The 22,617-nt window shown below is 47.4% G+C and overlaps 1 protein-coding gene across 1 annotated transcript in view; it reads left to right on the plus strand.

Moving 5' to 3' along the window:
• Window positions 1-1,251: 1,251 nt before the first annotated feature.
• The window catches only part of LOC147728739 (uncharacterized), a 109,946-nt gene continuing 88,580 nt past the window's right edge, over window positions 1,252-22,617 (plus strand). The window contains exons 1-2 of the mRNA XM_086963853.1: window positions 1,252-1,602; window positions 12,753-12,813. Coding sequence (XP_086819979.1) covers window positions 1,252-1,602; window positions 12,753-12,813 — 412 coding nt within the window. The remainder of the gene's footprint in view (window positions 1,603-12,752; window positions 12,814-22,617) is intronic.

Consider the following 22,617-nt stretch of genomic DNA (forward strand, 5'->3'; position numbering starts at 1 on the left):
GGGATTGGCCTGCAGTGATTGCCTGACTGCCAAAGAAAGGAGAAAGGACGTTGTGCTACTTTCAAATCAACTTGTAAAGGATCTCCAAGGGCTTGAGATAGAGCTTGCATCCTGCTGAAGTCTCATGGACAACAGACTTCACCAACCAGCTCCCCTGCCTTCCCTTGCTGGGAATTGAAGTGCCTGCTGTTGAGCTGGGCCTTCTGAGAGACTGCGTGTCGCTGGGAGCTGGAAGCTGGACTCAAGACGAAGAAGTGTGTTGCCGCCGCAGCCGTTGTCGTCGCATCACCGGAGAGGAGTGTCGCCGTTGCAGCAGACGTCATTGCATCACCGGAGAAGCGTACCACCGCTGCCAGCATTGCATCACCCAAAGCACCTCACATCACCGGAGAAGAGTGTCGCCTTCGCAGCAGACACCGTCGCATCACCGGAAAAGCGTGTTGCAGGGCCTATCGCGGCTCAGAAGAATCATTGAGTCGCCGCACGGCCGTCGGTCGTGCACGCATCATTGTCGCATCAAGAAGAAGACACCATTTTGTTTCATTACACCGGATCTTCATAGCATCATAGCATCACGGCTCTGCTGGCCACATCGCCACAGAAGTGCAGTAAGACACCGATGCATCACCTCCCCATGCTCAGAAGAACCCTATTATTGCGTGTAAGGAACCGACGTATCACCTTCCCTGCAACACTTTCGTTGTATAGGGTTACGCATCCAAAGGTACATTGAACTCAAAGTGTTGCATTTTAGATCTACAGAAAACTAAGTTTTTTCTACCATTTTTGAAGTACAGTATTGTGGATTTTTGTTGTTGGTGGTCTTGTGTTAAGTCTATATAAAAAAACGTATTTTTATACTACAACTGGTGTGGTGTCCATCTGTAGTGTTGTCACTGGATTACTATATGTGTTCACAAATGCTTTACACATTGCCTCTGAGATAAGCCTGCCTGCTCGTGCCAAGCTACCAAGAGGGTGAGCAGGGGTTGTTTTAGGAGTGTACCTACTTACCCTGACTAGACGCAAGGTACCCTATTTGGTCAAAGGTACCTAACTCTGCCAGCTAGAGACCCCCAAATCTAACATTGGTGGTCAGTGGTGAGGATTCTGAACTTGAATTTGTGACTCATATACAGCGATTGGTGAACACTACTAGTGAGTGCAGACCAAAACGCAACCACATACTGTTGGTAGATTGTTTTTCCTGGGATTTTCTATTTTTGCCAAGAACTGTCAAGTTTAACCACCATGGATAAAGAAGCATCTATATCATCTGTTGATTTTGATTGGGAAGAGGAGAAACTAGAATGCTACAATGTGAAACAGCTGAAGCACTTCTGCAGGAGATTTAAAGTTGCTATGATGGATCTCTCCAAGACGGAGGAGTTCCAAAAGGCGCTGAGGGCCTGGGTCAAAGCAAGGAATACCCTTGGGAATGAGGAGAGGGCTGAAAATGCAGAGGAGCAGCTGGAAGGGCTATTGGGTCCAGGGGGAGGAGAGCACCTTCCACAGCATTTACCAGTGTTTCTGCCAAGGGCCTGTCCCCAGAAGAGCTGGAGGACAGACATTGGAGGCAGACATTTTGGTGGATTTCAGAGGGTCTGGAGAGGGATTGGGGAGTGATCCTAAGAGGAGTGGCTCAGGTATCTTCCATCCCAGAGTGGTGGAAGTGGCTCAGAGTCGCCCAGCTTGGTCCCGGTGTAGTGGGAGGGTTGTAGGGGCTCACGTCCTGTCTCAGTGGAGATGGAGTGAGTGTGGGGCTGCATGTCCCAAGGTGCCCGAAACTCAGTCTCAGGGCCTGGATGGTTCTTTAAAGGAACACCAGGTGGGAAGCCTAGTCTGTCCGGATGGGCCACCCATTGAGGGGGTCCCCTAGTGTCTGGTGAACTGGGAGTGTCTGTAAGCAGGCCTCCATCAGTTCTAGTGTCTAGCAGTACCACTCCTCCGTGGAGAGTGCGGAAGTCCAGAGTGGGGGGGGGGGGGTGAGAGGGGGAATGAGTCCCCAGTGGAAGCACCAGTGGGTCAGGGGCCAGCCAGAAGGGCTGAGTCACCAAGGAATGACCATGGTGACATCACTTTTGTCCTGGGGGATCTAAACATATGTCACCCTCAGGGGGGCATATGTGCTCCCAATTAAGTTCTGGTGCGCCAGGCATGTGTTCAACCGCAGGGGTTGGTCCCTGGGTTAGGAAACCAGGTTCAGGTGTTGTCTGACCTGGAGGGTGGGACAACTGTAAACAGTGTCCTGACCGGTTGGTCTTCTAGGGGTACTACCCCTGAAGGGAGGGTGTAGTATTGTGGAAGGGGGTGCAGAGGGAGGGAGTCCTCACCTCTGACCCCAGTTCAACTGGAGGGTTTAGACCCCAGGTTGGACGACCAGGTTCAGGGTGTCCCCCCTAACCTGGAAGCCCAGTTGCAGGATAGAACCCCTGAACAGGTGGGTGAATTATGCAGGACTCCTGCTACAGGCACCCTGACAATTCTGGAAGGGGGTCCCACTCCAAATGGGAGAGTGCAGAGCCCAAAGGAGGAGGATCAGGTGTGGGAGAGCCCACCCCAGTCTCTTGTCCAGCCACCGGATACAGGCCCGGGGCTGGTGGGTCAGTGTCAGGATGTCATACCTGACCTGACAGGAGGGAGAGTAAACAATGGGTACCAAGCACCTGGGGCTACTACCCCCTGCTCTCTGATGCCACAGAGGTTTGAGAGCCCTGAGAGGCATAAGGCCTGGGTCTCATCACTGACAACTGTCAGTGGCCATTGTGGCTTGCTGTTTGTCGGGACACACCTGTGAGCAAGCTAAGGTTAGGTGTTGCACATATGGTGTCCACAGTTGAGGAGAAGGGTTCCCCATGGGTTAGCATGGTGGGCCCTGAGAGTATGGACAAAGGGATCCAAAAGGGTTCAGATTGGCGTAGAACTGGAATATGCCCGGCTGTTACGGGCCAGGGTCCATGTTCTATTGCCCAAAGCAGAGAAGCCCAACAGGGTAGTGTTTGACTTGGCCCTTTTTGCAGGGTCATCCCTGAACTTTTTGCCTTCCTCCTATATTCAGTTCAACCAGTTTTTGTTGGTTTTATGACTCTGGGAACTTTACCACTGCTGATCAGTGCTAAAGTGCATATAGTCTCCCTATTATAAATTGATGTATGGATTAGTGACTCCATGATTAGCTAGTTTGGTTTAATTGTCAGACCCTAGTACAGTGCACTGCATGTGCCCAGGGCTTGTAAATCAAATGTTGCTGGTGGGGTTGCAGCACCAGTTGTGCCAACCACAGAAGCAGCCTGTAAAATGTGTCTCAGGTCTGCCATTGCAGAGCTTGTGTGCAGTCTGGTACTGCCATGTTGACTGGGCAAGTGTACCCACTTGCCAGTCCCTGAACCTTCCCTTTTCTGCATATTAGTCACCCCTATGGGTGGCCCAAGTGCAGGGTGCATTGTAGGTAAAAGGTAGGACATGCCCTAGTGTGTGTGGCGTTTCCTACTAGTGAATTACAGCCATTTTTGTTTTTCACTATTGCAAGGCTACCTGTTCTCCATAGACCAGAATGCGCAGTTTGATTATAACAACTTATAGTGTTAAAGTGCATATGCGCTCTGCTAGAAATGGGGGTCCCATAGCGCACGCCAGCCGCAACGCAAGATGGCCGCCACCTGAAGAGCTCCGTGATATCGAGCTACACTCATAAACAAAGGGACCCCTTTTCTGCAGCGCTGCTGCACAGCAACAACGGCCTCATGCACCGGAGACAGCTGGGCATGCTGTGGCAAGTTTTTAGACCATGAAACGGTCTATTTGACTCTTTTTCCGCTCAGTTTGTTTTTTCCTCAATGCGGCCGCCATTTTGAGCATTTTATCAGTGCAGCAACTCATACGGCCAAAATGCTGTTTGTCTCTTCCCTTCAACTGTAATCTCTCTCCTTCTTCATGGCAGCCTGATTTTTTGGCCCTTACCATGCTGGTGGGATTGTTTTTGGCCACATTTACCTACATTTTTGTTTTCTAAATTTCCTCATTTTTAATTACAACAGTCTTGGCCAGCAGAGGAGATTTGGTCTTGTGGCTAGGGGTTCGTCCTGTGGATTACGGTTGTGCTTGTACCATTTCCATGCACTATTTTTTACGTGCACACCTTTTTGACCTGCAGTGGAACATCCTCTATCACCGGACCTTGTTAGCAATTTGCTACTCCCTTTGGACAGTAGCCTATTGGTGGCCTCAATTTCTGGCACCTCTTCCTAGTTACACCAGCGTTGTTCTTCCTCCTGCTTTTTGCATAATTTACGGCTGCATCTTTCCTATTGTACTTCAATTGCTGCTCCATTATGGAGTCTTCACATTCAAATAAATCTCAGGGGACCTCGTCTGGAGGGCGTAAAGAATCAACCACGGGTTCTGGTAAACGCATCAAGAAGGACCCACCCTCTCCCTCGAAGTCACTGCTTCCTCTCACGTTAGAGGATATGATGAAGGAATTACGCCTCATTCGTCCCTTTATGTCGGATACTGCTTCTACTCTCCAGAGGATAGAGGAGAAATGGTCCGGCCTTGATTCGAGACTTTCAGATGTAGAGCAAAAAGTTAGTGATGCTCACGGTGTTGTCGCTAAAGATGATAGTCTTACTAAAGAAGTTAGCCAACTTAAAAAGACCACAGAGGATTTGGAAAATCGCAACAGGGGAAATAACTTGCACGTTTATGGTATTCCGGAAAGTTCCAAAGGATCGGATATGATTACTTTTTTGAAAACTCAAGCCCTTCAGATCGTTGGTCTCCCAAAATCCATGGATTTTAATATCCTAAGAGCACATCGATTGAGGCCAGGCCAGAGATGCATCTTCTTCATCCAAACCAAGAGGAATAATTACCTATTTCCTTCTATACTCAGACATCATGGCAATTCTCAACGCTGCTAAGCAAAATAGGCAGATGCTCTGTTCTGGCCACAGAGTTTTCTTCAGTCAAGATGTCTCCAAGCCAACTGCTAACCGGCCAAAAGAATGCCTCAACCTCAGACCTGCTTTGAGATCCAAGAATGCCTGCTACGGTCCAATCCACCCTTGTTTCTTCAAGGTCACCTATAAGGACAGAATTCTGAGTTTTGAGGATCCAGCTGATCTCTGGAAGTTCATTCATTCTCACTAAAGAGAACTTATGGAACTGAGCAAACCTTAATTGTTTTATTACTGGTTCTTTGGTCTGTTATGTTGAGTTTTTTAGTATGTACTTTGCAAACTCTAACTGTGTCTTTGTTTGTTCTTTCCCATGTTTCTTTGGCCTCCCCCTTTGCAGATTTGCTGCTGTAGTGTTTTACCAGTGTTGCCCCTGTGTCAGTAATGTGCGATTCCCACTGCTGTATTATTCCCTATTGTTTGGTAAGTTCCCTTCATTTTGTCTCATTTGTTTACCTCTTTTTTGCCTTTGGACTGGACTTCCGTATCTCTATCTGTTATTGTGTGGTAACTTGTTTATCCTCGGTGTCTCTTCTATGTGTGGTTGTCTTGTTCTTCGTCGCCCCCCTCCAACTTTAATGTCTTTCCTTGTTTTGTTCTTTATGACTAAAGCCTTCTGGCTTTTTGTCATCCTCTTTTTGATATCCCTTTTAGGGGGACTATACTTCCCCCCTCTTGTCTCTTTCTTCTCCTCTTACCTTTCTTCTATCTCCTTCTCTTTAGGGTCCACTCCTGTTCTTCTTATACTTAGACTCTTTCAATTTTCCTTAAATATATTTCTTTTTTCTTTCTTTTGCTTACTACTATGGTTTCATCAAGTTAAACTCCTTACTCTCTTTACTCTATGCTACGCTTTTCGTTCATGTTTTACAGGCATTTTTCTGCTTTCTTCTATATTTATCCACTTGCTCTTCTGCACTGCAAACTCCTCTCCTTGTTGGTTCTTCATATCCTTTCTCTCCTTGTTCTTTCCAAATATAATACACTTTCCTGTCGCTTATTTTTCTATACATTTTACTCATGAAAGGTCTTTTCATGATTTCATGGAATGTTAAAGGTATGCGCAACCCCGTTAAGAAACAACGGGTATTGTCTCATCTTGCTAAATTGAATTGTCATGTAGTGCTGTTACAAGAATCACACCTTAAGTTACAAGACCTACCTTCACTACGTAAACATTGGGTGGGTGAAATCTTTTGCTCTCCAGCTGTGAATAATAAGAATGATTTGATAATCTTTCATAAATCTTTGAATGTTTTCCTACAAAATGAATTTACTTATACATATGGTACATGGTTATTTTTAAATGTCAAAGTTAATAATACTCATTTCTCTTTTTGCAATGTTTATGGTCAGAATAGTGTTGATCTATCTACTTGGAGTGACTTTTCTATTATCCTCTCCTCCCATTCCGCTGAAAATCTGACTGTGGGCTTAGACTGTAACCAACTTATGGACCCTTACCTTGATCGGAAATCTCAGACCAAATACGTCCCCAATAAGATGCAAAAAGGATTCTTTAAGGCTATTAGTACAAGGGGACTGGTTGACGCATGGAGCACAATCCACCCAGATGTTTTAGAATTTCCTTTTTTCTCACCTGTCCACAGATCTCATGAACAATGTTGAGATTGGCTCCATTCTTATCTCCGATCATGCCCCCGTCATTTTAGATATAGATTATCCCTCTTCTACGCCCATGTCTCGGCATTGGCGCTTTAATAATTCCCTTCTTTTGGACTCTCAATTTATTGAACAGTTCTCCCTATTTGCTCAAGAGTTTTTTCATCACAATTGCTCCTCAGTTTCTTAATATCATTTTCTTTGGGATGCTTTCAAGGTGTCTGCCAGGGGCTTTATAATAGATTTTGTGTCCCAGAAATAAAAGAAAGCTCTCTCAAACTCAACTTTGCTTTTAAAGGAAATTAAAACTTTAGAACATAAGTACTTGACTACCAATTGTCCTGACACATTATCACTTCTCATTAAAGCACAATGCAATACAACAAACAATCTTGGGATTCCGCTTGTAATAATCTTCTCAAATTCAATGCAAAAATGTATGGTGGTCGGAACAAGGCAGGAAGATCCTTAGCAAACTATCTAAAAATTAAAAAACAAAAATCCTAAATTACCTCCATTAGGGATAATTCTGGGGCTCTACAACTTTCAGATGCCAAGATCCTTGACTGCTTCACCGACTATTACACCTCCCTTTACACTCTCGAATCCCCCCTTCTCCAGATCATATAGATTCCTTTTTTAAAAATATTCCCAAATCCCCTGAAAGTCACCTTGACCTCACATCTTTGAATGTTCCTATTTCAGAAAAATAAATCATTGAGGCTATTACTCTTTTACCTAAGGACAAAGCACCGGGGCCTGACAGCTTTACTGTTCTATTCTTCATGCCCTTCAAACAACTTTTGGTCCCCCACTTCCTTTCATTGATCAATCATTTTCTCGCCATTGATGCATCGCAGGCAACGCTCTGCTTAATACCCAAAAAAGATAAGGATCCCTCTTTGTGTAAAAATTATAGGCCCATCTTCCTGATAAATATAGACTGTAAAATTTACTCTAAATTACTTGCCCTTCGCATTAACAAAGTTATTCCTGATCTAGTCTTTATATACCAATCTGGCTTCGTCAAAGGACGTTCTATCACAGACAATTTACATACTTTTCTTAATATCATTAATTTGGCCTCCAAGCTTGACTCACCTATAGCAGCTATTACCTTGGATGCTGAAAAAGCATTTGACAGGGTTAATTGGGAATGTATTTATATCCGGTGCTTTAAGATGGCATGGTTTTAGTCCTCCTATTCTTAATTATATTCAACTCTTATATTCTGCCCCCACTACTTCTGTTTGGGTAAATGGTTGCCAATCTCGTTATTTCCCTCTCTGTAGTGGGACTAGACAGGGATGCCCTCTTTCCTCACTCCTATTTATCCTTGCTTTGTAACCCTTCCTAGAAACACATCGACGCTCACCACATTACACAGGTTTTCAATTTCATAATCTTGACATCAAATATACTGCATATGCAGAATGCATTTTGTTATACATTTCCAATCCATCCGTTTCCTTACCGGTCTTCCTTTCCCTTGTATAAGATTACTCTAGTGTTTCCGGTTATACATTGAATATAGATAAATCGGAAATCCTGCCCCTAAACAAATTCTGTTTCCCTTCTATGTTTCTTTTTTTTAGGTTTCAAAGACCTTTATTGGTAGTTTACATGGGTACACAGCTCTTTACCTACAACCAGTTCTGTCCGGCAGCGTCATAACGTCACTGTCAAATAAACAAAATAAAGAGTACAAAACATAATCAGGATAACACAGCAAGTCGCCTACAACCTTTTTTTTTTTAAGGCTGGCCGCGTTGTACTAAAAGGCACTATGGCTTCCATCTAGAACGTGCACACAAACACAACATTCAATAAAATAGACAAGAATAGTGGTCGTGGGTGTGCCATAAACCTATCTCGTGACACTCTAACGTAAGGGGATATGCCAGTATTACACCTATGGATGTATTAGCTGTCTCCACCCTGGCTCCCCCTTCTATGTTTCTTGATTCAGGTTTTGCTTGGAACTCCAAACATATTAAATGTCTTGGTATTCTTTACTCCAATACCATCAGGGAGACTATTAAAATTAATCATTCTGATAATGTGAAAAAACTCTCCACTCTTCCTCTCTAGGTGGAATAGATTAGCTGCAATCAAAATGATGCTTCTCCCAATTATTAATTTTTACCTCTCTATGCTTCCTGTTTCTCTTCCTAACACCTTTTTCATTACCATTAACAGTTCCTTATCCAAATTTCATTGAAACAATTGCAAGCCTAGGATTTCACTGGCTCGTCTTCAACTCTCTAAGGGACTGGGTGGTGTCAACTTTCCTAATCTTAGACGATACCATTTGGCATTTACCCTGAAACTGATTTGGACCTTCTTATCTGAATCCACAATTCCACCAGCGACAGCATGGAGCCCTTTGGAACAGGCCCAATATTCTCCTTTCTCTTTTATTTCAGCCACCTGTATTTCCCAACCCCCGAAACGTTTCTCCTCTCCTATTTTAATTCACTCCAAAAAACGTACAACTTCCCTGTGTAGCTCTTACCTCCCTCCTGTAGATCGGTCCCTAGGCATTCCAATTTGATATAACAAACATTTATTGATCAATAATCGCGCTTTATTTTGGAAGGAATGGATTGACAAAGGCATTATCACATCTCAACATTTGATGAAGGATGGGTCCTTTATGCACTTTTCTGAACTTCAAACATCCTATCTCCTCTCTACACGTCTTTCATTATTCTTTAATTAAGGATTCTCTTACTCGTTTATACCTCCAGGAAAGACCTATGGTTACACCTGATCAACCGTCCCATCCCTCTATTGACTTTTCCACCCAATTTAAAGCTGCTACTATTTACAAGATATTATCCCACCCTACTAAGGTTAGAACCAAATCCAGTTTGGAACTCCTATGGGAAAAAGACCTGGACCTTGATCTTCCCCTGCATACTTGGGGCTCCCTATGGTCTAAAATTCATATCTCCTGACACTCTGCCTGCACCATGCAGACTTTATACTATTTTTACAACAGATTGTTTTTAACTCCTAATGAGCTGCAAAGATTTAAAGTAATAGATTCCCCAAAGTGCTGGTCATGTCCAAATGATAATGGCGATTTTCTCCATATGTTTTTCCATTGTCCTTTAGTTAAATCATTTTGGTCTCGTATTTGGTTGAAATTGAATGACATTCGGTTGACTAACGTTCCCTTTCACATTACACATGTTTTTCTGGGTAGCTATTCTCCTATTTGGGACACTCACAGTAATGTTGGCAACAGCATTGACTTATTTTTAGCCATCTCATTTCAGATCATTACCACAAATTGGAACAATACTTCAAAAATTTCGTTCCAAGCCTAGTGGAATCTATTGTGTCACCATCATAGATTAGGCCGTGCTTATGCTACCTCCACTGCTTTGGTGATTAAAAAAGATTTGTTATGGTTGCCACTAACTTCTTTTCTTTCTAGATTGCATAATTGATTATGCTTGGCATTTGCTACTGTGCTTTTATCTTTGATTTTATTTTATTAGTTTTTTTTGTGAACTGGTTTTGTTTACCTCATTCATTGGACTCTTCCTTTCTTCTTATATTTTTTCTTTCTTCTTCTTTCTCTCCCTCTTACTCCTTCTCTTTTTTCTTTTTTCTTTTTTTCCTTCTCTTTTCCCCTTTTTTTCTCAATTTTTTAAAAAGTATTTTCTCTTTGTGCAGCTTTTATCTTTTGAGGATATTGTTCTTGTTATTTTTTCCATGAAATACTTATGTTTTATGCTTATCCTCTTGCTACATGACTTTGTTGATGTTTTACTTTGATTACTACATTAATAAAGCATTCTAAACTTAAAAAAAGAAATGGGGGTCTCTAGTTGGCAATGACTGGCGCCAATGTCCAAATAGGGACTCTTCTTCCTATGTTATGGCAAGTCGGCTACCCCTTTTGACAACCCTGCTCAAACCTGTGGTAATGCAGCACAAGGAGTTAGGCCTATCTCAGAGGCAGTGTGTGAAGCATTTATGACCATGCACAATAAGGCAGTAACAACACCTCAAAAGGACACAACTCAAGGAGGTATAGAAAAATAGTATCTTTATCTAAAGCTTAACTCAAGACTCTCCAAACGTTTTAACAAATTATAACGCACGTAAATCAGTAGGGACTTAAAAAGGAAATAACGAATTCACCAGAACGTGGCACTGACTGTGTTCAAGGCCGGGACCTACGCGCCCCGTTGCGCACCAGATACCTGCTGTTTGAAGGGGACTCAGCATACAGCTTCTCGAAGAAGCAGAGACGGTGACATGCGGACTCCCAGTAACCACAAGTCCTGGCTGCCGTGGTCCGCAGCGTGCACCCACAATGATTCGGGCACCCTGGGACATATGGGCTCTCAGCGCCAGCAGCACGCGGCTGCGGTGGCCCGGGCTGGTGATGACAATGACTCTCATCATGCAGCTGTGTGGTGGGCTCACAGTGTCAGCACCTCTCTCTTAGCTGCAGTGGCCCACGAGACGATGGCGACAATCCTCAACAATGGTGAACAAGTTGCGGGCACACAGCGACGGCAGCTCTCCCTTAGCTGCGACAGTCCACAGGACAAATTACGATGATGCACAGATGGCAGCAGCTCTCTCTTAGCTGCAGCGGCCCACTGGACAGATCACGATGGCGCAAAGTTGGCAAAGGTGCGGGCACTCAGAGACAACAGCTCTCTCTTAGCTGCGATGGCCCACAGTACGATTCACGATGATGCACAGTTGGCAAAGTTGCGGGCACTCAGCGGCAGCAGCTCTATCTTAGCTGCGGCAGCCCACAGGACGATTCACGATGATGTACAGTTGGCAACGGTGCGGGCGCTCAGCAGCAGCAGCTTTCTCTTAGCTGCGGCGGCCCACAGGATGATTCATGATGATGCACAGTTGGCAAAGTTGTTTCAGCATTCAGCAGCAGCAGCTCTCTCTTAGCTGCGGCAGCCCACAGGACGATTCACGATGATGCACAGTTGGCAAAGTTGCGGGCACTTAGCGGCAGCAGCTCTCTCTTAGCTGCGGCAGCCCACAGGACGATTCACAATGATGTACAGTTGGCAACGGTGCGGGCGCTCAGCAGCAGAAGCTTTCTTTTAGCTGCGGCGGCCCACAGGGGATAACTGACATAATATCGACGGACACAATATCGAGTAGCAAAAATATCGGCGATAAATTATCGACAGCAATTATATCAAGTTCCTATATTTATTTAGGAAACTTCAAAAATATCGAGGACAAAATATCGAGTATATAAATTATCGACAACACTGATATAGATATCCAAAATATAGACTACAATAATATTGTTTTCTTAAAAAATATATAAAACACTACAAAAATATCGACTGCAAATATATAGAGAGCAAAAATATCGAAAATAGATGATTATCGACAATAGATTAAATACATTAAATATGTAAAATACTATAAAACTCTAGATTTAAAATTCATTATACACTCCACAATACATATAAACTTATAAATAAACATTTTTTGAAACACATTAAAATATTTAACCATTTTAGCCACATATCATCAAAACATTGCAGCATATATATAAATAAATACTATGCTTTCTACATATATTATCACATTATTATTACATATATTTGAAAAACATTAAAATACAAACGAGCTTTAATGCAGAAATCTTCACTGATTAGCATTCCCACAACAACAAACCAAGCAATTAAATGTAAAACAATTCAAACAAGCCAATGAAATGCTCCCTTTCTTAAAACATCCAATCAAATGAAAGAACAAATAAAATACACACTATAAAAGGAGTACATTCCTACAGCTATTTCCTGCTGCTAACTATATAGAAAAAAGAAGGCTACACTTTGACAAGGTTATTCCTGAGAAATCTACTTCAGAAAACAAGATTGCTACATAAATAATTCAAGTAAGTTAAACATTATTTTTATAAAAAAGCAAGTACTAGTCTAGAAATGTAACTATGTCTCTTAACAGTTTAAATAACATTTATTTTTCAACTTTAAGATTTCTTCTACAGAAATCTCTAAAACACATCAAATAACCTGTTACTAATTCTTTGCCACTAAATACTGAATGTAAGTATATATAAATGTTCTCTAACACACCAACTGCATTTCTTTAAAACTCTTTTGTAATAGCCATTTCTTCTTTATTCTATCTTCTTAACAGATATTCAGAATACATCCTAAATCTACTCCACCAAAGGCAAAGACTACACAATTTAAAAGAAGTAAGTATATCTGTTGGCTTCCTAAAAGGCCCTAAAATGCTAAAGCTTTTTTCTAATAGCCATTTTTTCGTTCTTCTATCTTCTTCACAGATAATCATCATCCATCATAAATCTACTCCCCCAAAGCCAAAAACTACATATTTTTAAAGAGTACGTATATCTGTTGGCTTCCTAAAAGGCCCTAAAATGCTAAAGCTTTTCTCTAATATACATTTTTTTATTTTCTATCTTCTTGACAGATATTCAGAATACATCCCAAATGTACTACATCTAAGGCAAAGACTACACAATTCAAACAAGTAAGTATATCTGTTAACTTCCTAAAAGGCCCTAAAATGCTAACTACAAAACAGCTTCCCCCTAGAAAAAGCTCCAAATATTATAAAAGATTAGTTTATACAATTCTTGCATTTCCTACCAACAGAAATAAAAGAAGAACATACAAGAAAAAATTTGAAAACATCTTTTCAGCATTTCTCTAAACAAGAAAAAATAACTGTAAGTATAAACAGTGAAATATAAATTCCTAAAACACATGTAGAACTATATTTTACATTCAAATATTTATCTTTCTAATTTTTCCTAGCACAAGTAGTAGAAAAATGACTGAAGGTGCTGAATTTGTAATGTCACAGAAAAATAAACTTCTGCTATGCTATATGGGGTATGTTTATAATCAGGAAAGACAAACAGGAAACAAAGGGCCACATTAGAATGACGGGCGGACTTTGCCCGCCCGTCATTCCATCGTAAATCGGGACCGCCCGCCATAAGGGCGGGGGTCCCGGGGGTGCTATTAGGATGTGCCGGTCACAGTGGCGGGCACATCCTGTATTTTCAGCATTGTGGCGGGCGGTGCTTTCTGCACCGCCTGCCACAATGCTGAACATGCACATTCACATTGTCATTTACGAACCTGCAAGCACCGTGCGGTGCCTGCTGCTTTGTAGATGACAATGAAGGGGGGTACCACAGGTACCCCCCATGTGCACCCCCACCTGTACTTCAGTCTGGAGGCCCGCAGGGGGCCCCCACAGTGAAGACCGCATGCCTTTCCGTGGCGGCATCGCCGACGCGGAAAGGCACTGTAAACCAGACATCATAATATGGCTGGCGGTGTCTATTAGACACCGCCACCATATTATTCCTTTTCTGCCACGGCCGCAAGGCGACCGGGGTGGAAAAGCGGCGGACGGTCTTTCCGTCTGCCGTGGTCCCCCCCGCCATCCTAATATGGCGGGGGGTAATCTGGTTATGATATTGGGCGGATTGCCTCCGCCAGGCTGGCGGAGGCAATCCGCCCGATATCATAATGGACCCCAAAGTATTTTGGAAATATACTAAATACTATTCAAATAAATGCTATGGTAGGGCTACTACTGAAGAAGCAAATGTATTATTTACTAGAGAGCACAATCACCCCCCTTATGTCACAGAAATGGAGATCAAGAATGCTTTGGAAAGTATCAAAGAAGCAAGTACTGGGACTAACAAACTAACAACACAGATCCTAAAAGAGGAACTTTTAAAAGTTCCTGCCCATGCTTCAGGTCAACTACCCTCAATTGACTCCCTAAAACGCACAATAGCACGCCAAAAAAGACTCACAAATACAACTCAACCTAACCCTAAAACATTTGAAGAAATTGTAATTTCCCCAGAAATGAGCATAACACATAATAAGGATAAATTTGCACTATTTGACAACGAAAGCCCTACCAACAGAATTATTATGTTTGCTACTGTAACAAATTTAAGGAAACTACAACAATGCGAACACTGGATGATGGATGGGACTTTTAATCCATGTCCTAAACCATTCTACCAACTTTATAGCATACATGGATTGTACCATCATTACAATATACCATTTATTTACTGTTTGTTACCTAACAAACAACAAAACACATATACAGAAATGCTAATTATTTTCCCCAGAAAATAATTATAGATTTTGAGCTAGCAATGATTAATAGCATTTTAAAAACATTTCCCCACACAGCAATACAAGGTTGTTATTATCATTTTAACCAAAGCATAGGGAGACATCTCCAAAAATCCACATTAGGGCGCCGATTCCGATCCGGTAAAAAGCGCTCCGAATTGCTGTACGGAGCGTTTTTCCCCGTACGAATGGTACCAGAAGGCGTCCCCGTACGAATGTGCAAGTACGATCACAACCTAATGCGGCACTCCGTACGCCCCGTAAAAAACGCCGTACGAATCGAAAGTCCATACGAATAGCAGTCGGCTGACGCTCGACGCTACGTCCGAACGTAAATAGACCGCGTCTCCCGAACCACAAAGTACGATCCGTGTTCCACACACTCCGTACGGCTCTTTTCCTACGAGAGCTCAAAACTACCGTAAAATCAAACTCCGGCACGACCCGCACCCCGGTACGCGACAAGCAGGACATGGACATCATCGTCCGTGTAATCCCTATCCTGTACGCCCACCACCTCGTACTGAGAAACCGACGACGGCGCAGAAGGTGAGTACAACGAAGTTTTACATACCTGTACATCTTGGAACACGCACACATCTCCATTTCACGATTGTAATGTCTAGCCATGTTGCGCCACACACTCCCGCACATCACCAGTGAAATACGGTGACCGGCCGTACCTAACACCCCCCCATGCCCACCAGTGCCCAGCATCAGAGTGTGTGCCTAACACCCCCCACCTCTGCCCCCCAGTGCCCACCAGTGCCCAGCATCAGAGTGTGTGCTTAACACCCCCCCACCAGTGCCCCCCAGTGCCCAGCATCAGAGTGTGTGCCAACACCCCCCCACCAGTGCCCCCCAGTGCCCAGCATCAGAGTGTGTGCCTAACACCCCCCCACCACTGCCCCCCAGTGCCCACCAGTGCCCAGCATCAGAGTGTGTGCCTAACACCCCCCCACAGTGCCCACCAGTGCCCAGCATCAGAGTGTGTGCCTAACACCCCCCCCACCACTGCCCCCCAGTGCCCCCCAGTGCCCAGCATCAGAGTGTGTGCCTAACACCCCCCCCCCCCAGCAGTGCCCCCCAGTGCCCCCCAGTGGCCAGCATCAGAGTGTGTGCCAACACCCCCCACCAGTGCCCCCCAGTGCCCAGCATCAGAGTGTGTGCCTAACACCCCCCCACCACTGCCCCCAGTGCCCACCAGTGCCCAGCATCAGAGTGTGTGCCTAACACCCCTCCCCCCACCAGTGCCCCCCAGTGCCCAGCATCAGAGTGTGTGCCTAACACCCCCCCACCACTGCCCCCCAGTGCCCAGCATCAGAGTGTGTGCCTAACACCCCCCCACCACTGCCCCCCAGTGCCCACCAGTGCCCAGCATCAGAGTGTGTGCCTAACACCCCCCCACCAGTGACCCCCAGTGCCCCCCAGTGCCCAGCATCAGAGTGTGTGCCAACACCCCCCACCAGTGCCCCCAGTGCCCAGCATCAGAGTGTGTGCCTAACACCCCCCCACCACTGCCCCCCAGTGCCCACCAGTGCCCGGCATCAGAGTGTGTGCCTAACACCTCCCCACCAGTGCCCCCCAGTGCCCTCCAGTGCCCAGCATCAGAGTGTGTGCCAACACCCCCCCACCAGTGCCCACCAGTGCCCAGCATCAGAGTGTGTGCCTAACACCCCCCGCCACTGCCCCCCAGTGCCCACCAGTGCCCAGCATCAGAGTGTGTGCCTAACACCCCCCCACCAGTGCCCCCCAGTACCCACCAGTGCTCAGCATCAGAGTGTGTGCCTAACACCCCCCCCCACCAGTGCCCCCCAGTGCCCAGCATCAGAGTGTGTGCCTAACACCCCCCCCACCACTGCCCCCCAGTGCCCAGCATCAGAGTGTGTGCCTAACACCCCCCCCGCCAGTGCCCCCCAGTGCCCCCCTGTGCCCAGCATCAGAGTGTGTGCCAACACCCCCCACCAGTGCCCCCCAGTGCCCAGCATCAGAGTGTGTGCCTAACACCCCGCCCCACCACTGCCCCCCAGTGCCCACCAGTGCCCAGCATCAGAGTGTGTGCCTAACACCCCCCCCCCCCCACCAGTGCCCTCCAGTGCCCCCCAGTGCCCAGCATCAACGTGTGGGCCTATCACCCCCCCACCACTGCCCCCCAGTGCCCCCCAGTGCCCAGCATCAGAGTGTGTGCCTAACACCCCACCACCAATGCCCTCCAGTGCCCCCCAGTGCCCAGCATCAGAGTGTGCGCCTAACACCCCCCCCCACCAGTGCCCCCCAGTGCCCCCCAGTGCCCAGCATCAGAGTGTGTGCCAACACCCCCCCACCAGTGCCCCCCAGTGCCCAGCATCAGAGTGTGTGCCTAACACCCCCCCACCACTGCCCCCCAGTGCCCACCAGTGCCCAGCATCAGAGTGGGTGCCTAACACCCCCCCACCAGTGCCCCCCAGTGCCCAGCATCAGAGTGTGTGCCTAACACCCCCCCAGTGCCCACCAGTGCCCAGCATCAGAGTGTGTGCCTAACACCCCCCCAGTGCCCACCAGTGCCCAGCATCAGAGTGTGTGCCTAATACCCCCCCACCACTGCCCCCCAGTGCCCACCAGTGCCCAGCATCAGAGTGTGTGCCTAACACCCCCCCCCCACCGGTGCCCCCAGTGCCCAGCATCAGAGTGTGTGCCAACACCCCCCCCAGTGCCCACCAGTGCCCAGCATCAGAGTGTGTGCCTAACACCCCCCCACCACTGCCCCCAGTGCCCACCAGTGCCCAGCATCAGAGTGTGTGCCTAACACCCGTCCCCACCAGTGCCCCCCAGTGCCCAGCATCAGAGTGTGTGCCTAACACCCCCCCACCACTGCCCCCCAGTGCCCCCCAGTGCCCAGCATCAGAGTGTGTGCCTAACACCCCCCCCACCAGTGCCCCCCAGTGCCCCCAAGTGCCCAGCATCAGAGTGTGTGCCAACACCCCCCCACCAGTGCCCCCAGTGCCCAGCATCAGAGTGTGTGCCTAACACCCCCCCACCACTGCCCCCAGTGCCCACCAGTGCCCAGCATCAGAGTGTGTGCCTAACACCCCCCCACCAGTGCCCCCCAGTGCCCAGCATCAGAGTGTGTGCCTAACACCCCCCCCACTGCCCCCCAGTGCCCAGCATCAGAGTGTGTGCCTAACACCCCCCCCCCACCACTGCCCCCCAGTGCCCACCAGTGCCCAGCATCAGAGTGTGTGCCTAACACCCCCCCACCAGTGACCCCCAGTGCCCCCCAGTGCCCAGCATCAGAGTGTGTGCCAACACCCCCCACCAGTGCCCCCAGTGCCCAGCATCAGAGTGTGTGCCTAACACCCCCCCACCACTGCCCCCAGTGCCCACCAGCGCCCAGCATCAGAGTGTGTGCCTAACACCCCCCCACCAGTGCCCCCCAGTGCCCCCCAGTGCCCAGCATCAGAGTGTGTGCCTAACACCCCCACCACTGCCCCCCAGTGCCCACCAGTGCCCAGCATCAGAGTGTGTGCCTAACACCCCACCACCACTGCCCCGCAGTGCCCCCCAGTGCCCAGCATCAGAGTGTGTGCCAACACCCCCCCCACTAGTGCCCACCAGTACCCCCCAGTGCCCAGCATCAGAGTGTGTGCCTAACACCCCCCCCCCCAGTGCCCACCACTGCCCAGCATCAGAGTGTGTGCCTAACACCCCCCCACCACTGCCCCCCAGTGCCCACCAGTGCGCAGCATCAGAGTGTGTGTGGCTAACATCCCCCCCTGCCCAGCTGTTTCACAAAAACACATACCATTGTGAACCGCATTACCATCTGGAGATTGACACATATGAACATACCTAAATTACAACTTGACACCAGCTCCCAGGCACACAGCAGTCACAGACATTATCACACAAAGTCAACTTCAGAAAATAACAAGAATTGCTTTATTCAGCTGCTTCAAAAAAGAAACGCAAATAAGAGTCCCTGCTCATTAAAGGCCAATGTCCAGTCCTAAAAAGTCTGAGCAACAGTTTGTACCTCCATGGGTGTGGGCACACCCAAACTTGCCTGCACATGGCGTTTAATCCGCAGTGGAAACGATGTGGCCACCATCTGTGGAATCCTCCGGCACCGCATGGACAGGAGAGGGAAGGACAGGCGGAGTGGGTGCAGGTGTAGTGCATTCAGCCACATTGGCTGGTGTATTGCCAAAAGTAGCTTCGAAAACCTGGCTGCACAACTCAGCCAGTGTGGAAAAACTACCACCTGAACCCGGGGACACATTGGGGGTGGAGGCAGAGGGCTGTGAGTCTGTACTCCTGGGTGTATGGATGCTTGTGTGCGTTGTGTCCCCTCTCCCTGTGGGTGTGCCTACATCCCCTTGAGATTGCGTGCGTGGAGCTTTGAGCTTTTTCTGACGTGTGGGTGTGCTGGGTGTGTGTGACCTGTGGCGTCTGCGTGCATGTTGTGTAGATATGGGAGAGGCAGAGGTGGATGGGTCTGAAGGATGGGGGGGAGACAGATGCTGCTGGGAGTACATTGCTGCCGTGAGTGTTGACTCTATGGCAGCCACACTCCGACATAGATCAGACATGGCCGATGACATGCCCTCCATGAACGACACCAACTGTGTAATCAGTTGTGTATGTCCATGGAGGACAGTCAGTATGGATGTCTGACCTACTGCAATCTGCCGGAGTAGGTCCACAGTCTCAGCACTGAGGGCAGCAGGGGACACAGGGGCAGGGGCTGCGGTGCCGGGAACAAAGGAGACACGGGGGCTAGCACGGACCCTAGGGACACTAACGACTGGGAGGGTGGAGATGGTACTGGAGGAGGGGACGCCAGCCAAAGATGATGGAGAGACCATTGCTGCATATTCCCCCTCCTCCTGAGAGTCTGACTCGGAGTTGTCGGCATGGTAAGATGTGTCAGTCACATGTCGTCCGGCCAGCAGACTCTCATCACCCTCCGTGCCACTGCCTCCCTCTGACTCCTCAAAGCAGGTGGCACTGTCGGTGTGTCCCTCTTCCTGGTCAGCACCTGTGTCCCCTCCAGATTCAGATGATGATGCTGTGGGCAAGGAGAAGAATAATAACATATCAGTCACCTGTACACATCAGACATGTCAGCTACAATTCATTAGTCTTCATTTCTGAACATGGTATGCATCATGAGTCACATGAGACTGAACACTGCACAATGATGTCTAGTTGTGGCCAATTGCGAGAGACACTACACATAATGTATAGTAGGATACAAGCAACAGTGAAGGGAAAAATCTATCATGAGCGACACAATGATGATTGACTGCCTGACAACAGGATAGCTGATGAAGCATCACAGCTCATTTACACACCCTGCCACCCATACCCAGACCTGCACATGTTGAATTTCCTTACACCTTGTGCCACATGGGAAAAGTCCTTCCTGAAGTGACATGTGATGCCATCCTGGGACCTGAACCAAGAGTAACATCACCTCACACTGGCATCACAGCTGTTGACACCCCAAGCCTCATTGTGTGACTGACCATCAATAGTAATTACAAAGAACATTTGACTTATTTGGCAACTATGCACACACGCACTGTCCAGTGTGAGTATGCATAAGCCCAAAATATTGCACATGTACATTAAGCACCTGTAGCCAACACAAGACTATTTGAAAGAGTACCATGGACAAAGGCCACTGAGGCTGACTCGTGCAGAAGACACATGTTTAGACTCAAGATCAGTGCCTAAATATGAAGAACGGCAGACACAGTGCACATGTGGTGCCACATGTAAGGTTCCAACAGGTGTCACAGATCCCCCCCTCCAACATGATGATGTGCAAAGGAAAATGCATACATAGACATTGCACCATAGGAGTACATGTGAAAAACAAACATCATCCAAAGCGCAGGTCAAAAGTGGATTAGGGAAAGGCATGTAAAGAAGCAGCTGCAGAAACTGGGACATTCTGATGCCAATGCATGGAGTGCCTGTCTGACCACAACACTCAAACTATGGGAGTGTAACCATGCCTTTGAGCACTGCATGGAGCATGTGACACACATCACAACAAACAGACATAAACCTACCCACTACTTGCTGCTGTCCCTCCTGCGACTGCCTATGGAGGTCTGGGAACACCACTTCCAGGACCCGGAGCATGTTGGGGGTGAGGTGGCGGGTGCCGCCATGCCGGCGTGGAGCTTCCAGCTTTAGCTGTACTCTGGCGATGCGGCGGCTCCAGCACCGGATGTCCTGCCACCTCTTCTTGATGTTCCGGAGCCTCCTGCGAGGCCCCCCTTCACTCCTGACAGCCCTGGTGATGTCCAGCCAGATTTCATCCTTCTCATAGGCAGATACCTGTCACAAATGTAAAGTAAAACAGCATCAGTACACCTGGTCCATGTTCCAAACACACACATATGTGCACAAAAAACTTGATGATAACAGGGCATTGTAAGCTAAACACATTAGCATTTTTGGCCACGAGTATGTGGCCTGTGAGCAAACACCACTGCATGACATGCCATTAAAAGGCTACAGATGACATGATGGGTGCTAAACACTCTCCGAGCATGGCACTCACTGAGCAATGTATGCTACGTCTGGGTGCACTGCAGCACGTGACACGCTGTCACACACCCCACTGCAACAAAGAACCCTCTAGTAACAACACTGTACACCCTGGCACTCACTCCCAACAACATTGCATCTAGACACTATACATACACAGTGGCTATAATGTCACACACACAACAGGTGCACACTCCAAGGTATTGCACACATCACTCACCTGATCCTCTGGTCTCCCATACAGCTTGCTGTAGTTAGGCAGGAGGGCATCCAGCAGGGCCTTGTTCTTACCATCAGTGAATGCAGGTGCCCTCTCATGCTAAGCCAATCAGGGTCCAGAGGATTCAGAGACAGCAGCTGTGGTTACCACACCAATGTTGTGCAGGCAAGTGCCCTACCACAGCCACATGCTGCCTTATATCTGTGCTGCAGAGGGGCTGTGAGTCCAAGGAGTAGTGTTTGATAGGCCACCATAGTTAGCATCCTACTTTCCATCCAATCACTTCACACATAAGGACATGACACACATATGCATGGTTTGAAAACTGAGCCTGAGCTGAACAACAACTTTTGCAACATTGTATACTTTTGCCCAACTGAATTTTCTCTAACACCTGTAGGAGGCTCAAAAAATTCAGTATCCATGACAACCTGGTTGCATTTTGATCTGTCCACTGTTCCCCTAGATGTTCCCTATGTATTTAATCAAATACCCACACAAGTAAGGTGACATTGCCGTTGCCAATGCAACCCATTCAATGGTGTAACGAGGCGTACACACGCACGTACCATTGGGGTACGCTTTGTTCGCGTAGGGCTGAAATGCAATAGGGAAACGAGGCGTACACACGCACGTACCATTGGGGTACGCTTTGCTCGCGTAGGGCTGAAATGCAATAGGGAAACGAGGCGTACACACGCACGTACCATTGGGGTACGCTTTGCTCGCGTAGGGCTGAAATGCAATAGGGAAACGAGGCGTACACACGCACGTACCATTGGGGTACGCTTTGCTCGCGTAGGGCTGAAATGCAATAGGGAAACGAGGCGTACACACGCACGTACCATTGGGGTACGCTTTGCTCGCGTAGGGCTGAAATGCAATAGGGAAACGAGGCGTACACACGTACGTACCATTGGGGTACGCTTTGCTCGCGTAGGGCTGAAATGCAATAGGGAAACGAGGCGTACACACGCACGTACCATTGGGGTACGCTTTGCTCGTGTAGAGCTGAAATTCAATAGGGAAACGAGGCGTACACACGCACGTACCATTGGGGTACGCTTTGCTCGCGTAGGGCTGAAATGCAATAGGG

This window comes from Lissotriton vulgaris, chromosome 3_1 (genome assembly GCF_964263255.1).
Source record: "Lissotriton vulgaris chromosome 3_1, aLisVul1.2, whole genome shotgun sequence".
NCBI classification, from domain to species: domain Eukaryota; kingdom Metazoa; phylum Chordata; class Amphibia; order Caudata; family Salamandridae; genus Lissotriton; species Lissotriton vulgaris.